Genomic DNA, 21,806 nt, shown 5'->3' on the forward strand with positions numbered 1-21,806 from the left:
GTAAGCAGATCAAAGGGGGAAATTCCTATATTTAACTTCTGCTAATTATGACTTTTTGTACCTTTTACTTTTTCACAGGAACATTAATGAGTTTGGATATGTAACTAATAAAAATAACTTTTTAAAAAAGACTCACTCTTATCTGTCCTAAAGTTTCTATTTGGCTTTAGATATACATTAAAGTTTCACTTAAAAAACTATTTATTTTATATATAAACCAACTATGGCATGAAGGAGAAAAATCAAATCTAGAAAACTTTTATACTTTATTCTGTTAATAACTTGAATCCATAAAACAAATTGTTAAATAGACATCCTGTAACATAGTAGTTTTCTACTACATAAGTGGTGTATCACCACTAAGGAGCTTTAGTTTAAAACTTAAAGAGGAAGAATTAAACATTTCTAAGTAAGCCTAATCAAGGTTTATAGTTTTATTCCTGTTATTAATATGATTTACTAACAAATGAAAGTTGGCTGGGCACAGTGGCTCACACCTGTAATTTCAGCACTTTAGGAGGCTGAGGCAGACGGATTACTTGAGGTCAGGAGGGCAAGACCAGCCTGGCCAACATGGTGAAACTCCGCCTCTACTCAAAACACAAAAAATTAGCCAGGCATGGTGGCGGGTACCTGTAATCCCAGCTACTTGGGAGGCTGAGGCAAGAGAATTGCTTGAGCCTGGGAGGTGGAGGTTGTAGTGAACTGAGATCACGCCACTGCACTCCAGCCTGGGCACACAAGAGCAAAACTCTGTCTCAAAAAAAAAAGACAACAAAATGAAAGTTAAATTACAACTTAGTCTATCTCATTAGCAAAGAAAAAAAAAAGAAAGGATATAAAATGCTGTGCTGAAAAAGATGTAGTGAAAGAAAATGAGTTTCAATGTGTAACTGATAAAACTTGATAAAACTTTTTTTGATATATCAAGAGTCAAACTCTGACTTAATAATTTTTCTAGAAATCTGGCCTAGAGAAACAATATGTTTCCTTTATTGTCATAATCAACCTTATAGTATATAGTTAAATTACGTTTTTAAAGTATGGTTTATAAACAGAAAAATACTTATGACAAATAAACCAGTCAAGACACAAATTATGGCCAAGCACGGTGGCTCACACCTGTAATCCCAACACTTTGGGAGGCCAAGGGAAGTGGATCAGTTGAGCTCAAGAGTTTGAGACCAGCCTGGGCAACATGGCAAAACCTGGTCTCTACAAAAATTAGCAGGGTGTGGTGGCATATGCCTGTAGTCCCAGCCACTAGGGAGGCTAAGGTGGGAGGATCACTTCAACCTGAGAGGTTAAGGCTGCACTGAGCCGCGACTGTGCCAGTGAACTCCAGTCAGGGCAACAGAGTGAGATCCTGTCTCAAAAAAAAAAAAAAAAAAAAGACACAAATTGCATGTATAACTGCAAATGGAGAATAGCTTGAAATAAAATATGCAGTATGCCACAAAGTTAACAGAGTAAATCAGTGATGAAACTACAACTGATCTATTCCTTTATTTATTCCCAAATTTTATGAATATGTATTATTTTTATAATCTTTGGTGAAAAGTATGAATTGTTAATAAAAATTTTTTTAAAAAGGGAAAGTGGTTTGGGAACTTTCTAGAGAAAAGCATGGCTTTTTTAATGCCACATGTCCACATAATAAGGCATGTCTTGATTATTTTCTTGACATTCTAAGTTGCTCAAAATGTGATATAATAGCTGTGTCAACAGAATGACATTGTTTTGCAAAAGAAGAGTCAGATAGTGAGATAAAATGAGGCAGTAAATAATATGTAATGTCTCTTAAGTATATCTTTATTCCCAATTAACTTATTTGATCCAGGACCCCCACCCCCGAAAGCAAACCTGTCCTATCTGAGAGTAAATCTAAATGCTCAGTTCTATCAAATATCCTCTCAGTCCTTTAAAACACGAGAGAACCAGAAGATGGACTAGAGATCCCTTTTGCCATGGACTATCTTAAATTTGTCGTCTTTTAAGATCTACATTCCCTAAACTATGCTCTGTGAAATAGAAAGCAAATTATAGTTTGTCTCGCTTTTTAAAAGTTTTAAACATCTAAAAAAATTTTGATAGTCAGATGAAAGTCATTCAACTTTCTCAATTCATCACATCACTCTCCTCCATGACATCACCTTTTTTTTTCCTTTTAAGTATTTACATGCATAAAAGCATTAGGCTCTAGTTAAATGCTTTGTCTGGATTATGTCATTTAGTTTAATTCTTATAAACAGGCACTATTATTATCCCTATTTCACAGGTGAGAAAACTAAGAATAGCTAGTTAACCTGTCCAAAAACTATACAGCAGGTCTGGGACATGGTATAAGCAATTGACTCTATTGCTCAAGTTCCTTACCAGTACCCTATCCTGTCTCACATTGGGTTGTTTTAATTGCTAGATTATCTGTCAGCTTTCTTTGGGTAAATAGTTTACTGCTAGATAACAAATGTTTTTTTAAAGTTCAACGATATACTAAATTAACTCTCATAATCTAAAGATTTTGCTGTAATTAACAACAAAAAATGTATTTAACAGTACAATGTATAAAGCAAATGACTGCATGTGAAGAATCCTTTTCTAGGAGAAAAATATTAACAGGCTTCAGTTAATTCTGCTTTTCCTATCAGTGGAAAAATTAGTGGCTTGGCAATTCATTAACATAAAGCCCCCAATGGAAATTCCTATTAATCCACATGGACCTGATGTTAGACAGTCTCTTAACACTTTTCCCTAATATTTCATTACATGAGAATATATATATATATATATATTCCCTATATTTCATTATATGGGAAAAATAACTTAATGTTTTTAATAATTCTTCTACCCATTTTCCAAGTTTAAATATAAAAGAAACAAACTTTTTAAAAACCTCTATACCTCTCACAACAAATGATAAAATTGTCAGTAAATACTTAATGACATTTTGCTAAATCCCTCTAATATTAATAATGTAAAAATTTTTACATATAGTTTTAAATTTAAAAACCAATAAAAATAATTTTGATGGCAACCAAGATGGAAAAACAACAGAATGAGTCACGATCTATAGACATGGCATTATAAATAGTTCTTACCTTTTTGGAATTTCACATAGTTGATTCTTACTGAAGTTAATAGAAGTGATGATGTTGCTTTTTACTGCATCGAACACCTCATCAGGAATCAAAGTTGCTTGTTTATCACTAAATGAAAAATGGTTTTAAAAAACGAACCATTCTTAGCAGTCCAAAAAGATATGATTATTACTCTTCATTTTTAAAGGTGTTTAAAGATTTTATGAAATTTTTCAAAGCCATTGATTATAAAATTTTGTAACATATGCCACATAATCTACCAAGCCATAAAAGGTTCACTGTTAAGAATTCAGACAACATATTGTGTTATAACATATTGTGCTACATTTTCTGGGCATTCATATACTCAATGTGAATAAAAATAGATATTTATCTTCAGAGTCTAAGATATCTACAAGTCATACAGTAAATGGAGCCCATTCCTTTACCTCTGAGTAGAATTAAATCTATAATTTTAAAAGCTAGTTGTTGCCCCGTCTTAATCTATAAGAGGAGTTTTCCATCAAATTTGTTTGGGTATATAATTTCTGCAAGATAATAACTTTTTAAAAAAGTTCAACATTATACTAAACTAACTAAAATTAGTTTAATTAGTTTAAAATTAGTTTAATTTTAGTTTAGTAACCTAGACCAATTTCTCTCTCCTTTAGTATATGACAAGGTAGACAGAGCAGTGGACTGAGATTAAACTATTCCTATTTCTACCATTAATGAGCTTTATAACTTACCTCCCCTGAATCTCAGTTCTGTGACATTAGAATCTGAAGGATTTGTTGTTATTTATGCCACGTTTTCAAATGTAAATATAAATAAATTTCCTCTTTATTAAAATTTTCAGTAAGGTTTTCAATAACATATAAATTTAATCTTAAATGAAAATACAGTAGTTCCCCTTCATCCAAACCCCCCGGGAATGCCCAAATCTTCTAAGAGGACTGAATCCTATACAGTATATACCATATTTTTTCAATCTGATAACAAGATGACTACTAAGTGACTAAGGATGGGTAGCATATACAGCATGGATATGCTGACGAAGGGATGATTCATGTCCTGGGCAGGTCAGAGAGGGATGGCATAAAATTCCATGATGCTACTCAGAATGTGCACAATTTAAAACTTATAAATTGTTTACATCTGGAATTTTCCATTTAATATTTTCGGACTGCACCTGATCACAATTAACCCAAATTGCAGAAAGTGAAACTGTGGATAAGCGGGAAAAAAACAGTTAAATCTGCAAATATTAGAGTTCTATATAGTACTTATGTTATTATTAGCCATTATCCTTACATTCTTCTTTTAAAATTATTAGTGCTTAACACAATGTCATCCACCTACAAGAAACTTCAACGGAATGCCAAATGAATGACTATGAACAGAAAAACATTACATATAATGTATAATATGGAAGAACTGTATAAGAAACGCATTGTAATACAAATATGTAAAAAGACAGGCTACATTTCACAGTTATTATGCCTTCTACTTCTGCTTTAGCATCCAATTTTCTTCTGTGTAGATGGCAGCATTTTCATCTCTTCAATCACAAATGCTCAAGTTCATGGGAACTGACCCATGCTAGTCAGACTTAAAAGATTCATGCTATTTAAAAATTTTAGTTGAAAGCATTTATGTCTTGAGATTGAGAATTTATATTTTAAATAGGACACTCCTTTCCAGTTAAAGTCTTTAAGAAAAACAAATTCGAATAAGTTTAGAATCAAAGCAACCTAAGATTATGCTTTTGTGATATCTGTGCCTTTAAGAAGTAGAAATGGTTATCCCAAATAAAATTGGACCAATACTACTTTATAGATTGTCTGCATGATTAAAAGCAACAGCATATGTACCCAGTACAACGCCCTAGGTCCCCTTAGAATAGAGACTCAATAAATGATATCTGTATAGGAGGGAATGGAAGCCAGAAGTCAGGCATAAAAGAAATTCTAAGCTAAAAAAGCCTAAGGCAGGAATGCAGTCTGTCTCATCAATCAGTTTATTATGATACCTAGCACAGAATTTGATACTTAGTAGACTCCAAAAATATCTACTGAATAAATGGGCATATTATTTGGAAGATAAGATACACTAAGTTGGCCAGGCATGGTGGCTCATGCCTGTAATCCCAGCACTTTGAGAAGCTGAGGCAGGAGAATCACTTGAGCTCAGGAGTTCGAGAACAGCCTGGGTAACATAGAGAGGCCCCATCTCTACAAAAAATAAAAAAATTAGCTGGGCAGGATAGCGTGCAGCAATTCCAGCTACTTGGGAGGCTGAGGTGGGGGAATCACTTGAGCCAGGAGGTTGAGGCCACAGTGAGCCGAGATAACGCCACTGTACTCCAACCTGGGCAACAGAGCAAGACCCTGCCTCAAAAAAAAAAAAAAAAAAAAAGCTAAGTTGCCATGCTTTGTAAGAAGGAGTCAAATATAAGTACAAAAGAGTGCTACCTGTGTTAGTGTGGCAAAAGAAACTTAGCTTAGAGTAGTGATTTCTAAGAGTGGCAGGCAAGAGGTGAGAACAATATGAATGAAACACAAGAAATGTGAAATGGAGACTGTATCCTGACTGCTAAGAAGATAGTTCCTACTGATACATTAACGATAAAAGACCATACACTGATGTTGGCTGTGTAGATTCTTGAATAAATCTAGTCACCTATCTGACTTCAGTCTATATTCTTTTGTATTTTCGCTACAATACCCATAAATGAACCAATTGCTACAAAAATTTTGACACTATTGCTTATGTTTTTGTTGTTGTTGCCTTAGACAGTACTGAAAGGATACTTTACAACTACCTTCAATCTCTGCATAGGTATCTTCTTTTCCCAATTTAATATACTTCCAAAAAAAATATTTAAAATTTTTTGGCTTTGTCTCAATTTATATACTAATGTTGTAATTTTTTCAGTTTTGGAATATTTGCTACCACAGCACGTTATTACTATGATACATTATTTGACTTATGTTCAGATAAAGTAGCAGGGTACAACCTCTCAAGCTTTGCCTGCTGGTCAAGGTTTTCATTAACTAAATGATACTAGTTTCTTATTTACTAACATAGACACCCACTAATATGAAATTCTCTCTGGATGCTGATTACTGAGTCAAAGAACTTTATTATTAATACTGTCTTTCTTTTTTTTTATAATAATAAAATGTTCCCATTATAAAAATATCACTATTAACAAAACCACCTCTCTCTCAAGCATAGTAAAACACAAACTGCAGAAGGAATAGACACTGAAGGTCATTTATATTTTTAATATCCTTCTATTTTTATTATACTTTTAATATCCTTCTATTTCTATTATACTTTTAATATCCTTCTATTTCATCATGGCTTTTTGCAATTACTATTATTCTAAGTCAAGTACTCTGATGAATTTTTCCTCATCAATTGTCCTTTTTACTGAAGGGTTTCTTTCCGAAAAGTTTCCTATGTGTTTGGTAATGTTTAAAAAAAAAAATAAATTAGGCCAAGCATGGTAGCTCAAGCCTATAATCCTAGCACTTTGGGAGGCCAAAGCAGGAGGATGGCTTGAGCCCAAGAAGCTCAAGACCAGCCTGGGCAACACAGTAAGACCCTATCTCTATAAAAATAATAATAATAATAATAATAAATTACATACCTATAGTCTAATATTTTTAATGTAATGATGGCATGTACATTGACTCTGGATTCACTTGGTAGTGTCATGGCAGTCTCAGTAGCAGATTCACTTTGGCTAGGTCCATCATCTGGCAAAAGAAAAGTTCTATGAAGCCAATATTTATACTACAAAGTCATTGTTAAAATTCTTGATAATATATTAAAATAGTGTACGTGATTTCTAGATATTATTGGTGAGAATGCCTTTAGTCATATGCTTTATTTCCAATGACTCAAATCTCAATCTGGAATTTAATATTTAATTAATAGAAAATAAAGTTACTGTAGCATGGCTTCAAAACTGTTTAATGAATCCTACCGAAAGGAAATTTAGCAGTAAGAAAGAACCTTCATAGAATAACTATGATGTTATAAGAAGAAACAAATCACAAGTAATCCTTCCTCTTAAGTAAAATAATATGGTCCACTAGAAGAAATTTGTTAATGAAAGAAAACCATTATTTCCCTCAAATGTCTACCAAATAAGCATACGCTTTTTAGTTTAGGAGACAACAAAATTGATTACCCTCAATCACTTAAAATTTGACAACCTGCATAACTGGGGAAGTCCCTGGTACATTTTATATGTTAAGATTTTTTTCCTAGCAAATGCAAGACTTTATTTTTTATAGATATTTTCCTAACATGCTCGCATACTCACACATGCACACCATCAACCACATTACTAATCTCCAGAGACTGTTTAACACTGTCATCATATGGTATATATATTTTTAAAAATACACATTTTAAAAGAAATGGCTTTGTGTTATATTTTGCAAAGAAGACTTGAACGATAGAGAAGTAAAATAAGACTATCACTTTTCAACAACGTGAAAACGATGAAACAGTCCCAGCATTAACACATAAGAGCAGAAGGCACGCCAAAAGAAAACAAAAAAAATTAGTAGTATACCTGATCTTGCTTCAGCCCAGTAGGCATTCAATAAACATTTGTTGAATATTACTAAGTATATTTCTCTTGCATTGAGCTCATCAGTTATTCACTAGTCAATAATGATTAAGCTATTATTGCTTCCCAGGCAAGTATCATATGAATACTTTATTCACAGAAGTAGCACAGAATAAATGACAGAATATCAAACAGAAATGAAAGACATCAAGGAAAGTATTAACATCAAGTTAATGCTCTAGTAGTAGTACTACTCCCCTAGCAGTTTGGTTAAGTTACTTTAAATAATATGTAATACAGTGCCAAAATTAAATAAGCAGAGAGACAGTATTAAACCAGCAACAAAATCCAGCATTGTTTTTAAAATATCTATGTATGCTACCATGATCGTATAATGAGATGGGGTATTCTCAACAATTTCCAAAGAGCTCCTTTTAATAATTAGCATCAAGGAGAATATAAGGAGAGAGTCTATTGTCTCTGGGGAGAAGACTGTTGCGAGAGAGATTTCCTTTCCTTATATATCTTTGCATATTGTTGATTTTTTTTTTACCATGTGCATTTACTTTTTCATTAAAAAAACCACATAATTTTTAAAAACATCAAAATTTCAAATTGAAAGGGCCATATAAGTGCCAAACACAATAAATAAAAGTAGAACCACACCAAAGTTAATTACCATAAAATTTCAAACAATGGCAACGAATAGAAGATCCTATAAGTTTCCAGAGAGAGAGAGAAAAAAAGTTGTAACTGTACAAGTGACTGACAAGAACACAGCCAAATAAGAGGTCAATCACATAAGCAAGAATGCAGATATCTCATTTTTTTTTTTTTTTTTTTTTCCTGAGACGGAGTCTCGCTCTGTCACCCAGGCTGGAGTGCAGTGGCACGATCTTGCACTGCAAGCTCTGCCTCCTGAGTTCACGCCATTCTCCTGCCTCAGCCTCCCGAGTAGCTGGGGCTACTGGCGCCCGCCACCATGCCCAGATAATTTTTTGTATTTTTAGTAGAGACGGGGTTTCACCATGTTAGCCAGGATGGTCTCGATCTCCTGATCTCGTGATCCGCCTGCCTTGGCCTCCCAAAGTGCTGGGATTACAGGCGTGAGCCACCGCGCCCGGCCACGGAGATATCTTTTTAAGAAATTTTCGGCTGGTGGCAGACGCCTGTAGTCCTAGCTACTCGGGAGGCTGAGGCAGGAGAATGGTGTGAACCCGGGAGGCGGAGCTTGCAGTGCGAGATCGCACCAGTGCACTCCAGCCTGGGCGACAGAGCGAGGCTCCCTCTCAAAAAAAAAAAAAAAAAAAAGAAATTTTCAAATGTATTCATTTGGTGAGTTTGGAGGGCATGATGGGTGATTTAGTTGAACGAGTGTCACGTAGAACGAAGTCTTCAGAGCTTCAATTTATCCCTTTGAAGCAAATAGGCACTGATCACTCTGCCTCTCCAGAAGGTTTAGAAGGGGTTGGAAAAGCTGATGATCCTGTGTCTTAGAAATAAAAGTAAAAAACTAGAGTGCATTTGGTTATTTATTTGTTCCTTCATTCTATAACATTATCCATCACACATAAACTGGTAGGTACTATTATAAGTAAGAGACGAAGACAGAAGATGAACTCGATCTAGTGGACAAGATAAACAAAAATTACAAAACAGTATGGTAAGTACAGTAATATATGTATGTTGAATGTATTTTTATGGGAGCAGTACGTGTTTAGGGTAATTCCCAAGAGAGTAACCACCTCAGAATGGAGTGAGAAATTACAAGTTCTTGTCAATAGTAGAAGAATTGAAAAGAATTTGCCATCTTTTAAACTCCTCCATTTCATTTTTTAGATTTTTTTTAACGTTTTATTTTATTATCCTGTATTACTCTTACAATGAGAGGAACTAAGTGAACCATCATTTTCTGAAGCAACAGGCTGGGAGTTGGAAGAACGAACCTTAGGAAAACTGCTAAATATGTTAGCCAGGCCTGTAGAGTATAACCCCTAAGGATGGAGTGGGTGGCTACAAAAAAAAAAAAAGCAGATAGTTCTTGGAGAACATGCAGAGCTAGTTTATCCCCTGAGAAGACATCTGAGAGGGACAGAGGCGTAAAATGCCCCAAAGTGTGGTCCCCAGAACAGCAACATCACCCTAACCTGGGAACTTGTTAGAGATGCAAATTTCCAGGCTCAACCCCAAACGTATGAATCATAAATTTTAAGAGTGGAGCCCAGCAATCTGGTTCACCAAGCCCTCCAGGTGAGGCCAATGGACACTAAATATCCAAACCTATTTCTTTAGTCAAGTACCCCACTTTTATCACATGAAAGATGATGAACATAAATTGATAATACATAACCAGTAGCAATCCCTGGGTCTAGATCTAATTACTACAAATGTATTCATTTATCCCCCAAACTGTTACTGTGCTTCTACTCTGCGGGCAGTCATTGTACTAAGTGCTGGGGATATAAAAATGAGTAAGACACTGTGAGTGATAAACTATGGCCAGGCCTATTGTGCAGAGTCCATCCTAAGCCTGATAACAGAGACAATAATTGCCCAAAGACTGTTCCTTAGTATAAGATTGCAAAGAAACTAAAAATATAATTCCAATTCATTAATATATAATTTACTGGCATAAATTATTTTATGCCCAATTTATGAGTTTTCTATGGTTGCTTTAACAAATTACCACAAACTTAGTGACTTAAAACACACAAACATTATCTTACAGTTTTGTAGTTCAGAAGTCTGCAATGGGTCTCATTGGGCTAAAATCAGGGTTTGGCAAGTCTGTATTCCTTTTTCCTTTTTTTTTTTTTGAGACGGAGTCTCACTCTGTTGCCAGGCTGGAGTGCAGTGGCACCAACTTGGCTCACTGCAACCTCCGACTCCCTGGTTCAAGCGATTCTCCTGCCTCAGCCTCCCGAGTAGCTGGGATTACAGGCACGCGCCACCATGGAACTTTATCATGCCCAGCTAATTGTTGTATTTTTAGTAGATAGGGGGTTTCATCATCTTGGCCAGTATGGTCTCGATCTCCTGACCTTCTGATCCGCCCGCCTCGGCCTCCCAAAGTGCAGGGATTACAGTCGTGAGACACTGCCCCCAGCCTGCCTTCCTTTTTCTAAAAAGAATCTGTTTCCTTGCCCTTTCCACCTTCTAGTAGCCACCTCATATTCCTTGCTTCATGGCCTTCTTCCTCCATGTTAAGCCAGCAACAGTGTTTCTTCTCACATCCTATTACGCTGACCTCCTCTTCTGCTTCTCTCTTCTACTTTTAAGAATCCTTGTGATTATATTGGGCCAACACAATTCATAATAATATCCTTATTTTAAAGTCAGTCAATTAGCAATCTTAATTGCCCTTTGCCATGTAAGGTAACCCATTCACAGGTTTCAGGGATTAGGGTGTGGCCATGATTGAAGGGTCATTATTATGTCTATCAAAGGTAGCATAGCAAGGTGATCCTGGTGACACAGCAAGAAATTAAACTCAGAACACAGATCAGAATCAGGTGATAGAGCTTGAATAAAGGCAATGTTTGCAATCAAATAAAGTAATTAAGCTTAATGCCATGATGGCGTAATTGGGGTTGGCACCTGTCTTAGTCTGTTTGTGCTACTATAACAAGATACCACAAACTGGGTAACTGATAAACAATAGACATTTATTTCTCACAGTTGGGAAGGCTGAGAAGTCTAAGATCAAGGCCCAGCATTTGGTCTCTGGTGGGGGCTTTCTTGCTGTGTCCTCATATGGCACAAGGCATAAGTGTAAGAGAACACTGCCTTCAACCTCAAACCCTTTTTTTATAAGAGTGCCAATCCGGCCAGGGGCAGTGGCTCACACACGTAATCCCAGCACTTTGGGAGGCCGAGGCGGGCAGATCACCTGAGGTTGAGAGTTTGAGACCAGCCTGACCAACATAGAGAAACCCCATCTCTAGTAAAAATACAAAATTAGCCGGGCGTGGTGGCACATGCCTGTAATCCCAGCTACTCAGGAGGCTGAGGCAGGAGAATCGCTTGAACCCAAGAGGCAGAGGTTGCAGTGAGCCAAGATCGCGCCATTGCACTCCAGCCTGGGCAACGAGAGTGAAACTCCATCTCAAAAGAAAAAAAAAAAAAGAGTGCCAATCCTATTCATGAGAGTGGAGCCCTTAAGACTCAAATCTCCTCCCAAAGACCACAGTTCTCAGTACTGTTGCACTGCGGATTAAGTCTCAACAAAATTGTAGAGGGGAAACCATCACTGAAACCACAGCAGCACCCACTGGGGAACTTTACCAATCTGGCAGGACCTCACCTTCGGCAGGCACAGTATCATCACCACTGGAACATATCTCCTGCCAATAAACTGGGGAGGCTTTAGAATCTGCACTCAACATCTCCAACTTGAGATGCTCTTCTTACAAGGGTCTTTTTTTTAAATCTAAAATCGATCCTTTGAGCTTATCACAAACTGTAATGAGTGTAAGATTTGCATGTCAGATTGCTAATTTGCAAACCTCAAATCTAGTCCTTAAAAACATATTTTATAAACAATAAAAACAAATTTTTAAATTATAGTCCATTGATATTTACCTAGCCTATTGATGTAGAACAGAGAACAAGTAAATAACTATCAGGATTATTTGAAAGTCTGTGATAACCAAATAAGAAGGTTTAATACTATTTAGATGAATCAAGGACATTGTAGGGTAATTCCACACAATGCTACCTCATGAAATTGTGATCCTCAAAACACACCTTTCAAAAAGGTATTATCTGCATTCTACAGATAGAGATGTGTAGGCTCAACATAACAACACACCAATTAAAATGTAAAAATTATAATAATGATCATCTGTGGAGAATGATTTAAGTACTCTAGAAAAAGATTAATTTTTCAAAAATGATAACAATTTCAGAGTTATATTGTAGGATATCTGGGACTTGTATATTTACTCTTCCTAGCAAAAGATAAATAACAGTACATTGCAGAAAGTTTATCTAAATCCTACATGAATTACTGCACTTCTGCTAGACACTGGGAAGAATATAAATTAATCACAACCAAAATTTAATAAGCTTTAAAAGAGAACAAGATTTTTCTGACACAGTAGAGTCTGAGGAATCTGTGGACCACGTTTCTACATTTGAAGCATCACACAGACAAGTGCCTTTTAATGAAAGTTTAAGTTTATTTTAAACTGGTACATAACTTCATGTTTCTGGATTGTTCAGTTTCTTTAAAGTTAGTAGTCTCTACTCACTTCAGCACAAAGTTTTTATCTCATTTTACCAGCATCCTTTGAATCAAATGATCGGCACTGTTTTCAATTTTCACCAATCAATTTCTACCTCTAAAACTGAGAAAAGAGTAGTTAAAAAGCAGAGAAGAAAAGCTGAAGGAATGGCCGGGCGCGGTGGCTCACGCTTGTAATCCCAGCACTTTGGGAGGCCGAGGCGGGCGGATCATGAGGTCAGGAGATCGAGACCATGGTGAAACCCCGTCTCTACTAAAAAATAGAAAAAATTAGCCGGGCGTGGTGGCGGGCGCCTGTAGTCCCAGCTACTCGGAGAGGCTGAGGCAGGAGAATGGCGTGAACCCGGGAGGGGGAGCTTGCAGTGAGCCGAGATTGCGCCACTGCACTCCAGCCTGGGCGACAGAGCGAGACTCCGTCTCAAAAAAAAAAAAAAAAAAAAAAAAAAAAAAGAAAAGCTGAAGGAAAAAAAAAAATATGAAGCAATGAAGTGTCCCAACTTTTTCCTCAAAGAGCTCCAGAAAATTTAGAGATAATTAAATGCAATTCCACTCTAACTATTGTTTAAATACTTAGGCCCCATTACCCCCAAATTCAGATTTAATTGGGCTAAAGTCTGGTCTGGGTATGTAGTGTTTAAAAAGCTCCACAGGTGATTCTTATGTGCCTCTAAATATGTATGTAGATTGCTCTTTCACTGAGCATCTTTTCACTGAGAAAATACTTATTACTTATAAATAATAAAGTTATGCTTTGATAAGGAAAAAGTCTTGGGCCCTTGTATGTATGTGCAAAGTTAAGTATTAATTCAAAATAAATGTTTCAGTTCTATTTGAAATTCCCCTTAGATTATGCACACACAATTGTTCTCCACGTGATATCACAATTTTAAAAGTCTTGCCAATACATGCTTTGAATAATTCAACCTATTTTGAAGTCCAAAGGGATTTTCTAAGTATGTATCTTCTAAGTATGTGTACCTGTACAAATACCAAGAAAAATGGAAGAGATAATTAAACCCCAGAAACTACAAATGTCAGGAAATACCAAGGGATTATTTAAATGTGATTGAACAACCAGGGACAGAAGGAAGAGTGGTAAGATGTTAATAATATGACCAATTATTGGCAAGAAGCAGAGCAACAAATAAATAATAAATAAATATGGCCTGGGCATGGTGACTCATGCCTGTAAATCCCAACACTTTGGGAGGTGAGGCAGGAGGATCACTTGAGTCTCGGAGTTCAAGACCAGAATGAGCAAATAGCAAGACTCTGTCTCTACAAAAAAATAAAAATAGCCCGGTGTAGTGGTGCACACCTGTAATCCTAGCTACTTGGAAGGCTGAGGCACAAGGATTGCTTGAGCCCAGAAGTTCGAGGCTGCAGAGAACTAGTATAGTGCCACTGTACTTTAGCCCAAGAAACAGAGCAAGACCTCGCTTCTAAATAAAAAACAAAAATCAAAAATTTTAAAAATTCTTTTTAAGTAAATTACTCTCTCAGGCTTTGAATATTTATATTGAGATATTCCTCTTATTATTTTTTAAAGTAGCTGAGCTGGATATTTTCTATTTCTGAACTTCTTAAACAATAAGGCCATTCCTTACATGCATTTGTTTTTGGCTTGGTTTTCCCTTGCTTTACAATCCTGTTCTAAAAAAATTTCCCCATCCCCAAAAGAAAGGAGAAAAAAGGAAAAAAAAGAAAAAAGAAAAGAAACAGGGAAAGAGACAACATAAAGGGTTGAAAGATAAAAGAGCTATGAAAAACTGAGAAGAAGGGAAAGATACATATATGAAGTTCTCAGTAAAAGATTCTACTGACATTTGGCCAATGGGCTTTCAATTATTGCTTATTGTGGCAGGCTGCTAGTTTACCCAATTTTTGTTCTCCTTTTGCATAGACTTCACATAGAAAATATACTTCCCAGAGATCAACGTCCATCGTGACAGCAAGAGGAGCTCTGTTAATCTGCTCCGCAGAAAAGCTGGTTAAAAAGTGTAAAAAAAAAAAAAAAAAAAAGAAAGAAAGAAAGAAAAAGGTTGACGGGGATGCTGAGCACAGTGGCTCATGCCTATAATCCCAGCACTTTGAGAGGCTAAGGCAGGCAAATCATCTGAGGTCAGGAGCTCAAGACCAGCCTGGCCAACATGGCAAAAACCCATCTTTACTAAAAATACAAAAAATTAGCCAGGCGTGGTGGCAGGTGCCTGTAGTCCCAGCTACTCAGGAGGCTGAGGCAGAATTCCTTGAACCTGGGAGGCGGAGGATGCAGTGAGTCGAGATTGCACCACTGCACTCCAGCCTGGGTGACAGAATGAGACTCTGAAAACAAAAACAAAAACAAAAAATAATAATAATTTAAAGCCTCTGGAAATGATTCTATTTTTATTTATTTTGAGATGGAGTCTTGCTCTGAGTTGCCCAGGCTGGAGTGCAGTGGCACAATCTCAGCTCACTGTAGCCTCCACCTCCCAGATTCAAGTGATTCTCCTGTCTCAGACTCCTGAGTAGCTGGGACTACAGGTGTGCGCCACCACTCCTGGCTAATTTTTGTGTTTTTAGTAGAGATGGGGTTTCTCTATGTTGGCCAGGCTGGTCTCGAACTCCTGACCTCAAGTAATCCACCTGCCTCAGCCTCCCAAAGTGCTGGGATTATAGGCGTGAGCCACCATGCCTGGCCTTGGAAATGATTCTAATAGCAAACAGCAAATGAAGAAATAGCTATTCAAGAAAATCTATGGAAATTTTGTAAGAGGTGAGTCTGTGGTATTTGAACCTAGACTGCTCCCTCTCTCCCCTCTTCTAGGTCAGAGGCAGAAACTCCACTCCAGAAGGCTACAACTGAGAACACAGGGTTCCCTCTCCCCCAACCCTCCAGCCCCAAACCCTATCTCCCAGCCAGAGAGCTTTCCTCCTGAGAGGAGTGTCAGCATTTCTCATCCTGCCACCAGCTTCCCGTTGCTAATGCTAAATCCCTGATGAGGAGGGTGAGGATTCCCTTCTTCCTCTCCGGTCCCATGCACAGAAAGAAGGCCCTACCTTGAGCTTGGCATGATGAGAATACTGGGGCCCTGACTGCTCTTCCCCCGGCTCATAAGTTCATGGTTCAGAGAAAGGAGAGGCAAACCAAGAGAACCTAAGTCTACTGCTGACTCCTTCTACTGAGTGTTCAGCTCCTAGAGGAGAGTGTTACTCTTAGAGAAGCTTGCCATCTTCCATATTCCCAGCTTCACAGCCTGTGCTCAAAGATTTTGCCTGGGGGAGAAACAGGTCATAAAAACGGTTCCTAATCTCTTCCAAGGGAACTGACTTCACTCACAACAAAGCATGAAAGCTCTCAAAAACAATGAAGGTTATGGTAAAAGGCAGTTGGGATGAAATTCCTGGATCTACTGAAGATACAGCCTAGACTGTATACAAGCAGACTGTACACAAGCTAGCTCACAGGAGAGAACCAAGGAATAAGACAACTACAGAAAAGCTGAGTGTCTATAATAGTATCAGAAAAAACAGACTTAAAACATTTTTTATGTCAGGGGCACATTATAATGGAAATTTAATAACATATCCTTAAACAACCAATGGGCCAAAGAGATATCAAAAGAGAAATCTAAGTGGGATTTAACCATCGATGCAAGTTGATTTACCATCTGAAAATCAATTAAGGTAATACAGCATATTAACAGAATTTTTTAAATCACACAACCATCTCAACAGATGCAGAAAAAAAATTGACAAAAACTCAACAAAATTTTTAGGATAAACACACTCAAAAACCAGAAATAGAAGGGAACTTCCTTAACATGATAAAGGGCATCTACAAAAAACCCACAGCTAACCTAATGTTACTTAATGATGAAAAACTAGAAGCTTTCCCCCAAAGATGTCCAGTCTCAGTCCTTCTATTCAGTACTGTCCTGGAGGGTCTAGCCAAAGGAATTAGGCAAGAAAAGGAATAAAAGGCATCCAGATTGGAAAGGAAGAAGTAAAACTATCTCTATTTGCAAACAACATAGTCTTATATATAGAAAATCCAAAGGAATACACCAAAAAATTATTGGAACTAATAGTTTCATCAAGGTTGCAGGATACAAGATCAGCATTCAAAAATCATTGTATTCCTATACAGTTGCAAAGAACAGCACAAAAATGGAATTACAAAAACAATTATATGCCTAATAGCATCAAAAGGAATAAAATGCTTAGAAATAAACTTAAGAGAAGTATAAAACTTATAGTCTGAAAACTATAAAACACTGTTTAAAGAGATTAAAGATCTAAAATGGAAAAACATTCCATGCTCATGAATGGAAGACTTAATATTGTTAGGATAATATTCCCCAAACTGATCTACAGAAATGCATAACTTTATCTTTGTAGAAATTCATAAGTTAATTCTAAAATTCATATGGAATTGCAAGAAATCCATAATAGCCAAAGCAATCCTGAGAAAGAAGAGGAGCCCTCCTAAAGTAGGAGCCCTCAATCTTCCTGATTTGATTTCAAAACTTACTACAAAACAATGGTAATCAAGACAGCGTGGAACTGGCACAGGTCAGACATATAGATCAATAGAATAAAACTGATGGTAGAGAAATAAACCAATACATTTATAGCCAGTTGATTTTTTACAAGAATGCCAAGACCATTCAAAGTAGAAAGAATACTCTTTTCAACAAATGGTGCTGAGAAACTGAATAGCCATGTACAAAACAATGAAATTGGACCCTTACCTCACATTGCATAAAAAAGTAATTCAAAATTGATCAAAGACCTAAATTTTAAAACAATGGCAGTATAAAATGTTTAGAAGTATAGGCCAAATCTTTATAACCTAGGATTTTGTAAAGCTTTCTTAGATTAACAAAAAAATAAAAAAAGAAAAAAAAATGAAAAATTGGACTTGCTCAAAATTAAAACTTTTATACTCAAAGAACATCAAGAAAATGAAAAGACAACCCACAGAGAACTATAAAGTATCCGCAAATCATATATTTAACAAGGGATTTGTATTTAAAATATGTAAAGAACTCTTACAGCTCAATGATTAAAAAACAATTAAAAAATAGACAAAGAATCTGAATAGCCCTTTCTCTAGAGATGCACAAATGACTAATAAAGCACAGGAAAATATGCTCTACATTGTTACTCATCAGAAAAATGCAAATCAAAGCCACAATGAGATGCCATTTCAGACCCAGCAAGATGGCTAGAATCAGAGTCAGATGACAAACGTTGATGAGGGGAATCAGAACCCTCATATACTGCTGGTGAGAATGTAAATTGGTGCAGCTGCTTTGGAAAAGTTTGGCAGTTCTTCAAATGATTAAACATAGAGTTATCATATGACCGAGAAATATGTTACTCCTAGGTATATATACCCAAGAGAAATGAAAACATACATTCACACTGAAACCTATACATGAATGTTTATTACAGCATTATCCGTAATAGCCAAAAGGTCTTTCTGATCTACTAACTCAGTGACCATTTGTTCACTTATGCTACGGCCTAAATGTATGTGTTACCCCAAAATTCCTCTGTTGAAATCTAACCGCCAAGGTAACAGTGTTAAGAGGTAGGCCTTTGTAAAGTAACTAGATACTGAGGGCGGAACCCTCACAAATGGGAATAACGCCCTTATAAAAGAAGGCTTAGGGGGCTCGTTAACCTCCTTTTGCCATGTGAAAGGATGGAGAAGGTGCCATCTATGAGAAACAGGTCCTTACCAGACACCAAATCTGCTGGTGCTTTGATCACAGTTCTCTAGAACCATGAGCAATAAATTTCTGTTCTTTATAAATTACAGTCTAAGATATTTTGTTATAGTAGCCCAAACTGACTAAACAACTCACTTTCCAACGTCCACATGTTTATTATTTTATTTTTCCCCCATTCTCCCTATCTTTATGGAAGTATATCTTTAAAACATTTCCGTGACCAATTTTCTTTTTGTGGGGTTTCTGGAAAGAATAAAATCATATGCATGGATTCACTCTCCCATCTTTGGATAGAAGCTGTCTAGCAGAAATGTTTGTACATAACTGTAACTTCCACTAAGTTCATCTTGGCTTTCTGTTCATAAAATTTTGATCAGTCTGACATGACCTCTAACTGATTCACGACAGAATAATCAATTTGTTCTGGACGAGAAAGCATATTTAGAGAAGGAAACACTTTCCTTGGTAGAAAATAAGAGTCTTAGAAAATTATTTTAATAATTCACTTGAAGGATAAAGTAGGAAAAATAGCTAAACTATGCAATTATCTTACTCATTTAATATATGTTGACTGGCAACATATTGCTAAGCTAAGCTATGCATAACCAACAGAGTTGTGAGCTAAATTAACAGCTACTGCATTTAGCCATTATGTTTTGGAGTGGTTTGTTACTCAGCAAAGGACTCGTACAACTATTTTTTTTCAAAATGTTTTAGTTTATTCTATAATGATAGACATGAAATAAAAACTGGGTATATGACATGTTTAGTGAATTATTAAAAATTAAGTTTATTGTATTATTTTCACTTTGGGTACATGTTCTTGCTAAATTAACATACCCTGAAAAGTATGTTTTGTCTTAATTTTGTCAGAGTTTAGCAAAGCTGTGCACGAAAAATAGATAATGAAATACTTGTCAATATACTTTCTAGTCAATAGAACCCATATATCCTGAAAGTCAAGTTTTACTCCTTTTTCAAAGTTGAAGTACTAAGTGCTTACTGAATCTTTTTTGTTAAATTTTCTAATTGGCAGACTTAACACAATTCAAATGGATTACAGATAGAACATTATTATTGTGAGTTTAAAGATATTTTTATAACCTGAGCATACTTACAGACTATATGGATTTAGAATTAAAGCCATACATGCCAGGATCTATTACTTCCAAATATGTATACCCAAAAGACATTTAAATTTATGTACTATTAATTCTTCACTACTTTTTATGAATCCTTCAAAATATAAGAGAACATTTTAAAGTACCTTTGATCTTGCTTCGTAGATATTTTAGGACTTCTTGGGTTCCTTTCTAGAAGGGTGGAGACAAAGACATTCACCAAGACATGTCTTGCAGTTTTATAGATCAACATATATGTCTGAATTTCAATTTAACAAAGCGCTGAATTCCAAATATACTTACATTTATAATTTCTCTTCGAATTGTTCTCAAAGGATTTCCTTCTAATGCCAAAAATTTCAAATGAAGGTTCCCCAATGAATAGGGAAGACTATAAAAGATTAAATTGATTTCAGGGAAAGCATCAAATATAAGTATACTCCAACCATAGTTAACTATAAAACATGATATGGCAAACAACATATCACAGAATAGTCTCAAAGAAAGGCCAAGCAATGCAGACCTAAAACATTTCCTTTCAAGATAAATGCTAAACATATAAAAGAAAAATCAGATTTGTTTTCAAAATTGTCATGTTGAGATTAATTTAAAAAAATGTGAGCTATAAAACATTTGTTAAATTATAACATTTGCTAAAAAAGTAAATGTTAAACATAAATTTGAATGAATCAGTGATTCAAGACAGACATCCTCACTGATACTAAATGTTTTGATTTTGCACTTAGAGGAAGGAAACAAAATTCTAATTGAAAAAAGATGACAAATAGAAAAAGATAATTTTTGAATGTCCAGTTCATGTTTCCACTCAATAAAGAAAGTCATCTTCATCTCTGGCACATTTTAAAAACCATTTACACATAAAAATTCAATATCAATAAAATCTATTAAGCATCTACAAAATATAGGGCACTGGTATAGCGATATCAAGATTCTTGTTCTCAAGTCCTCAGTTAAACAAAGGAAAAAAACACATACAGCTAACTAAAACATAATAAGTATTATCTTACAATGCTGGTGGGAATATAAAATAGTACAGTAACTTTCGAAAGTGGAGTCTTTTAAACATATGGTCACCATACAACTAAGCAAACACACTGCTACACGTTTACTCAGGAGAAATGAAAATAATGTCCACACAGAAACTTGCACACAGATGTTTACAATAGCAAAAAATCAAAAACAACTCAAATGTCCATCAACTACTGAAAAGACACGTGAACTGTGGTATATCTATCTCTGTACAACAGAATAACACTCAGCAATAAAAATAAAACTACTGATACATACAACCACATCAATGAATCACAAAAACTTTATGTTACATGAAAGAAGCCAGACACAAAAACTACATTCTATGTAATTGCATTTATGTGACATTCTAAAAAGGACAAAACTATAGTAACAGCACATCAGTGGTTGCCAGGGGTTGGGGTATGGAAAGGGAATTGACTGCAAAAGGTATGAGGAAACTTTTCAGGGAGATACATGGCTGTGATTATGGTTACACAAATATATACCTTTGCCAAAAATCATCAAGTTGTATGCTTGATTGGTAAATTTTACTGTATATACGTTACATATTAACAAATGAATATGATATAAAAAGCATATATAATAAGACAAATGCTAAACAAGTCATGTTGCTATGAGAGTAGAAATATAGACACTGGTGGGGCTTTAAGGGGGAGAAGGGAGTAGCAAAAACCGGATTTGGGCTTAAAGTGAAAAATCAAATACTATCAGGCAAAAAAAAAAAAAAAAAAAAAAAAAGCATCCTACGGTAAAGGAATAAAACAAAGAAAAGGTTGGTATATTTATAGCTCAATGTAGTCAGTGAGCAAGACACCTGTATGAGCAAAAGATGACAAATGATGAATTAAGTCTGATTGTTAAGACACCCTTGAATGTCGGGCTAAAAAGTCTAGAGTTTATCTTACTATATGGTGGTTCCCAATTAATTGCTGGTTGGAAAACCAGAAGCATCAAATTGTAGGAACTGTTTTAAAGAAAACAAAGAACAAAAATTCT

At 35.7% G+C, this 21,806-nt stretch overlaps 1 protein-coding gene across 3 annotated transcripts in view; it reads right to left on the reverse strand.

Annotated features, from left to right (window-relative positions):
• Window positions 1–21,806, reverse strand: part of LRRC40 (leucine rich repeat containing 40) — a 59,811-nt gene that overhangs the window by 7,754 nt on the left and 30,251 nt on the right. For all 3 annotated transcript variants that reach the window (XM_063625278.1, XM_063625276.1, XM_063625277.1), the window contains 4 exons: window positions 20,061–20,148; window positions 19,904–19,949; window positions 6,736–6,844; window positions 3,099–3,206 (listed from right to left, as the gene is read on the reverse strand). In XM_063625278.1, coding sequence (XP_063481348.1) covers window positions 3,099–3,206; window positions 6,736–6,844; window positions 19,904–19,949; window positions 20,061–20,148 — 351 coding nt within the window. The remainder of the gene's footprint in view (window positions 1–3,098; window positions 3,207–6,735; window positions 6,845–19,903; window positions 19,950–20,060; window positions 20,149–21,806) is intronic.

Source organism: Symphalangus syndactylus, chromosome 12 (genome assembly GCF_028878055.3).
Source record: "Symphalangus syndactylus isolate Jambi chromosome 12, NHGRI_mSymSyn1-v2.1_pri, whole genome shotgun sequence".
Lineage (NCBI taxonomy): Eukaryota > Metazoa > Chordata > Mammalia > Primates > Hylobatidae > Symphalangus > Symphalangus syndactylus.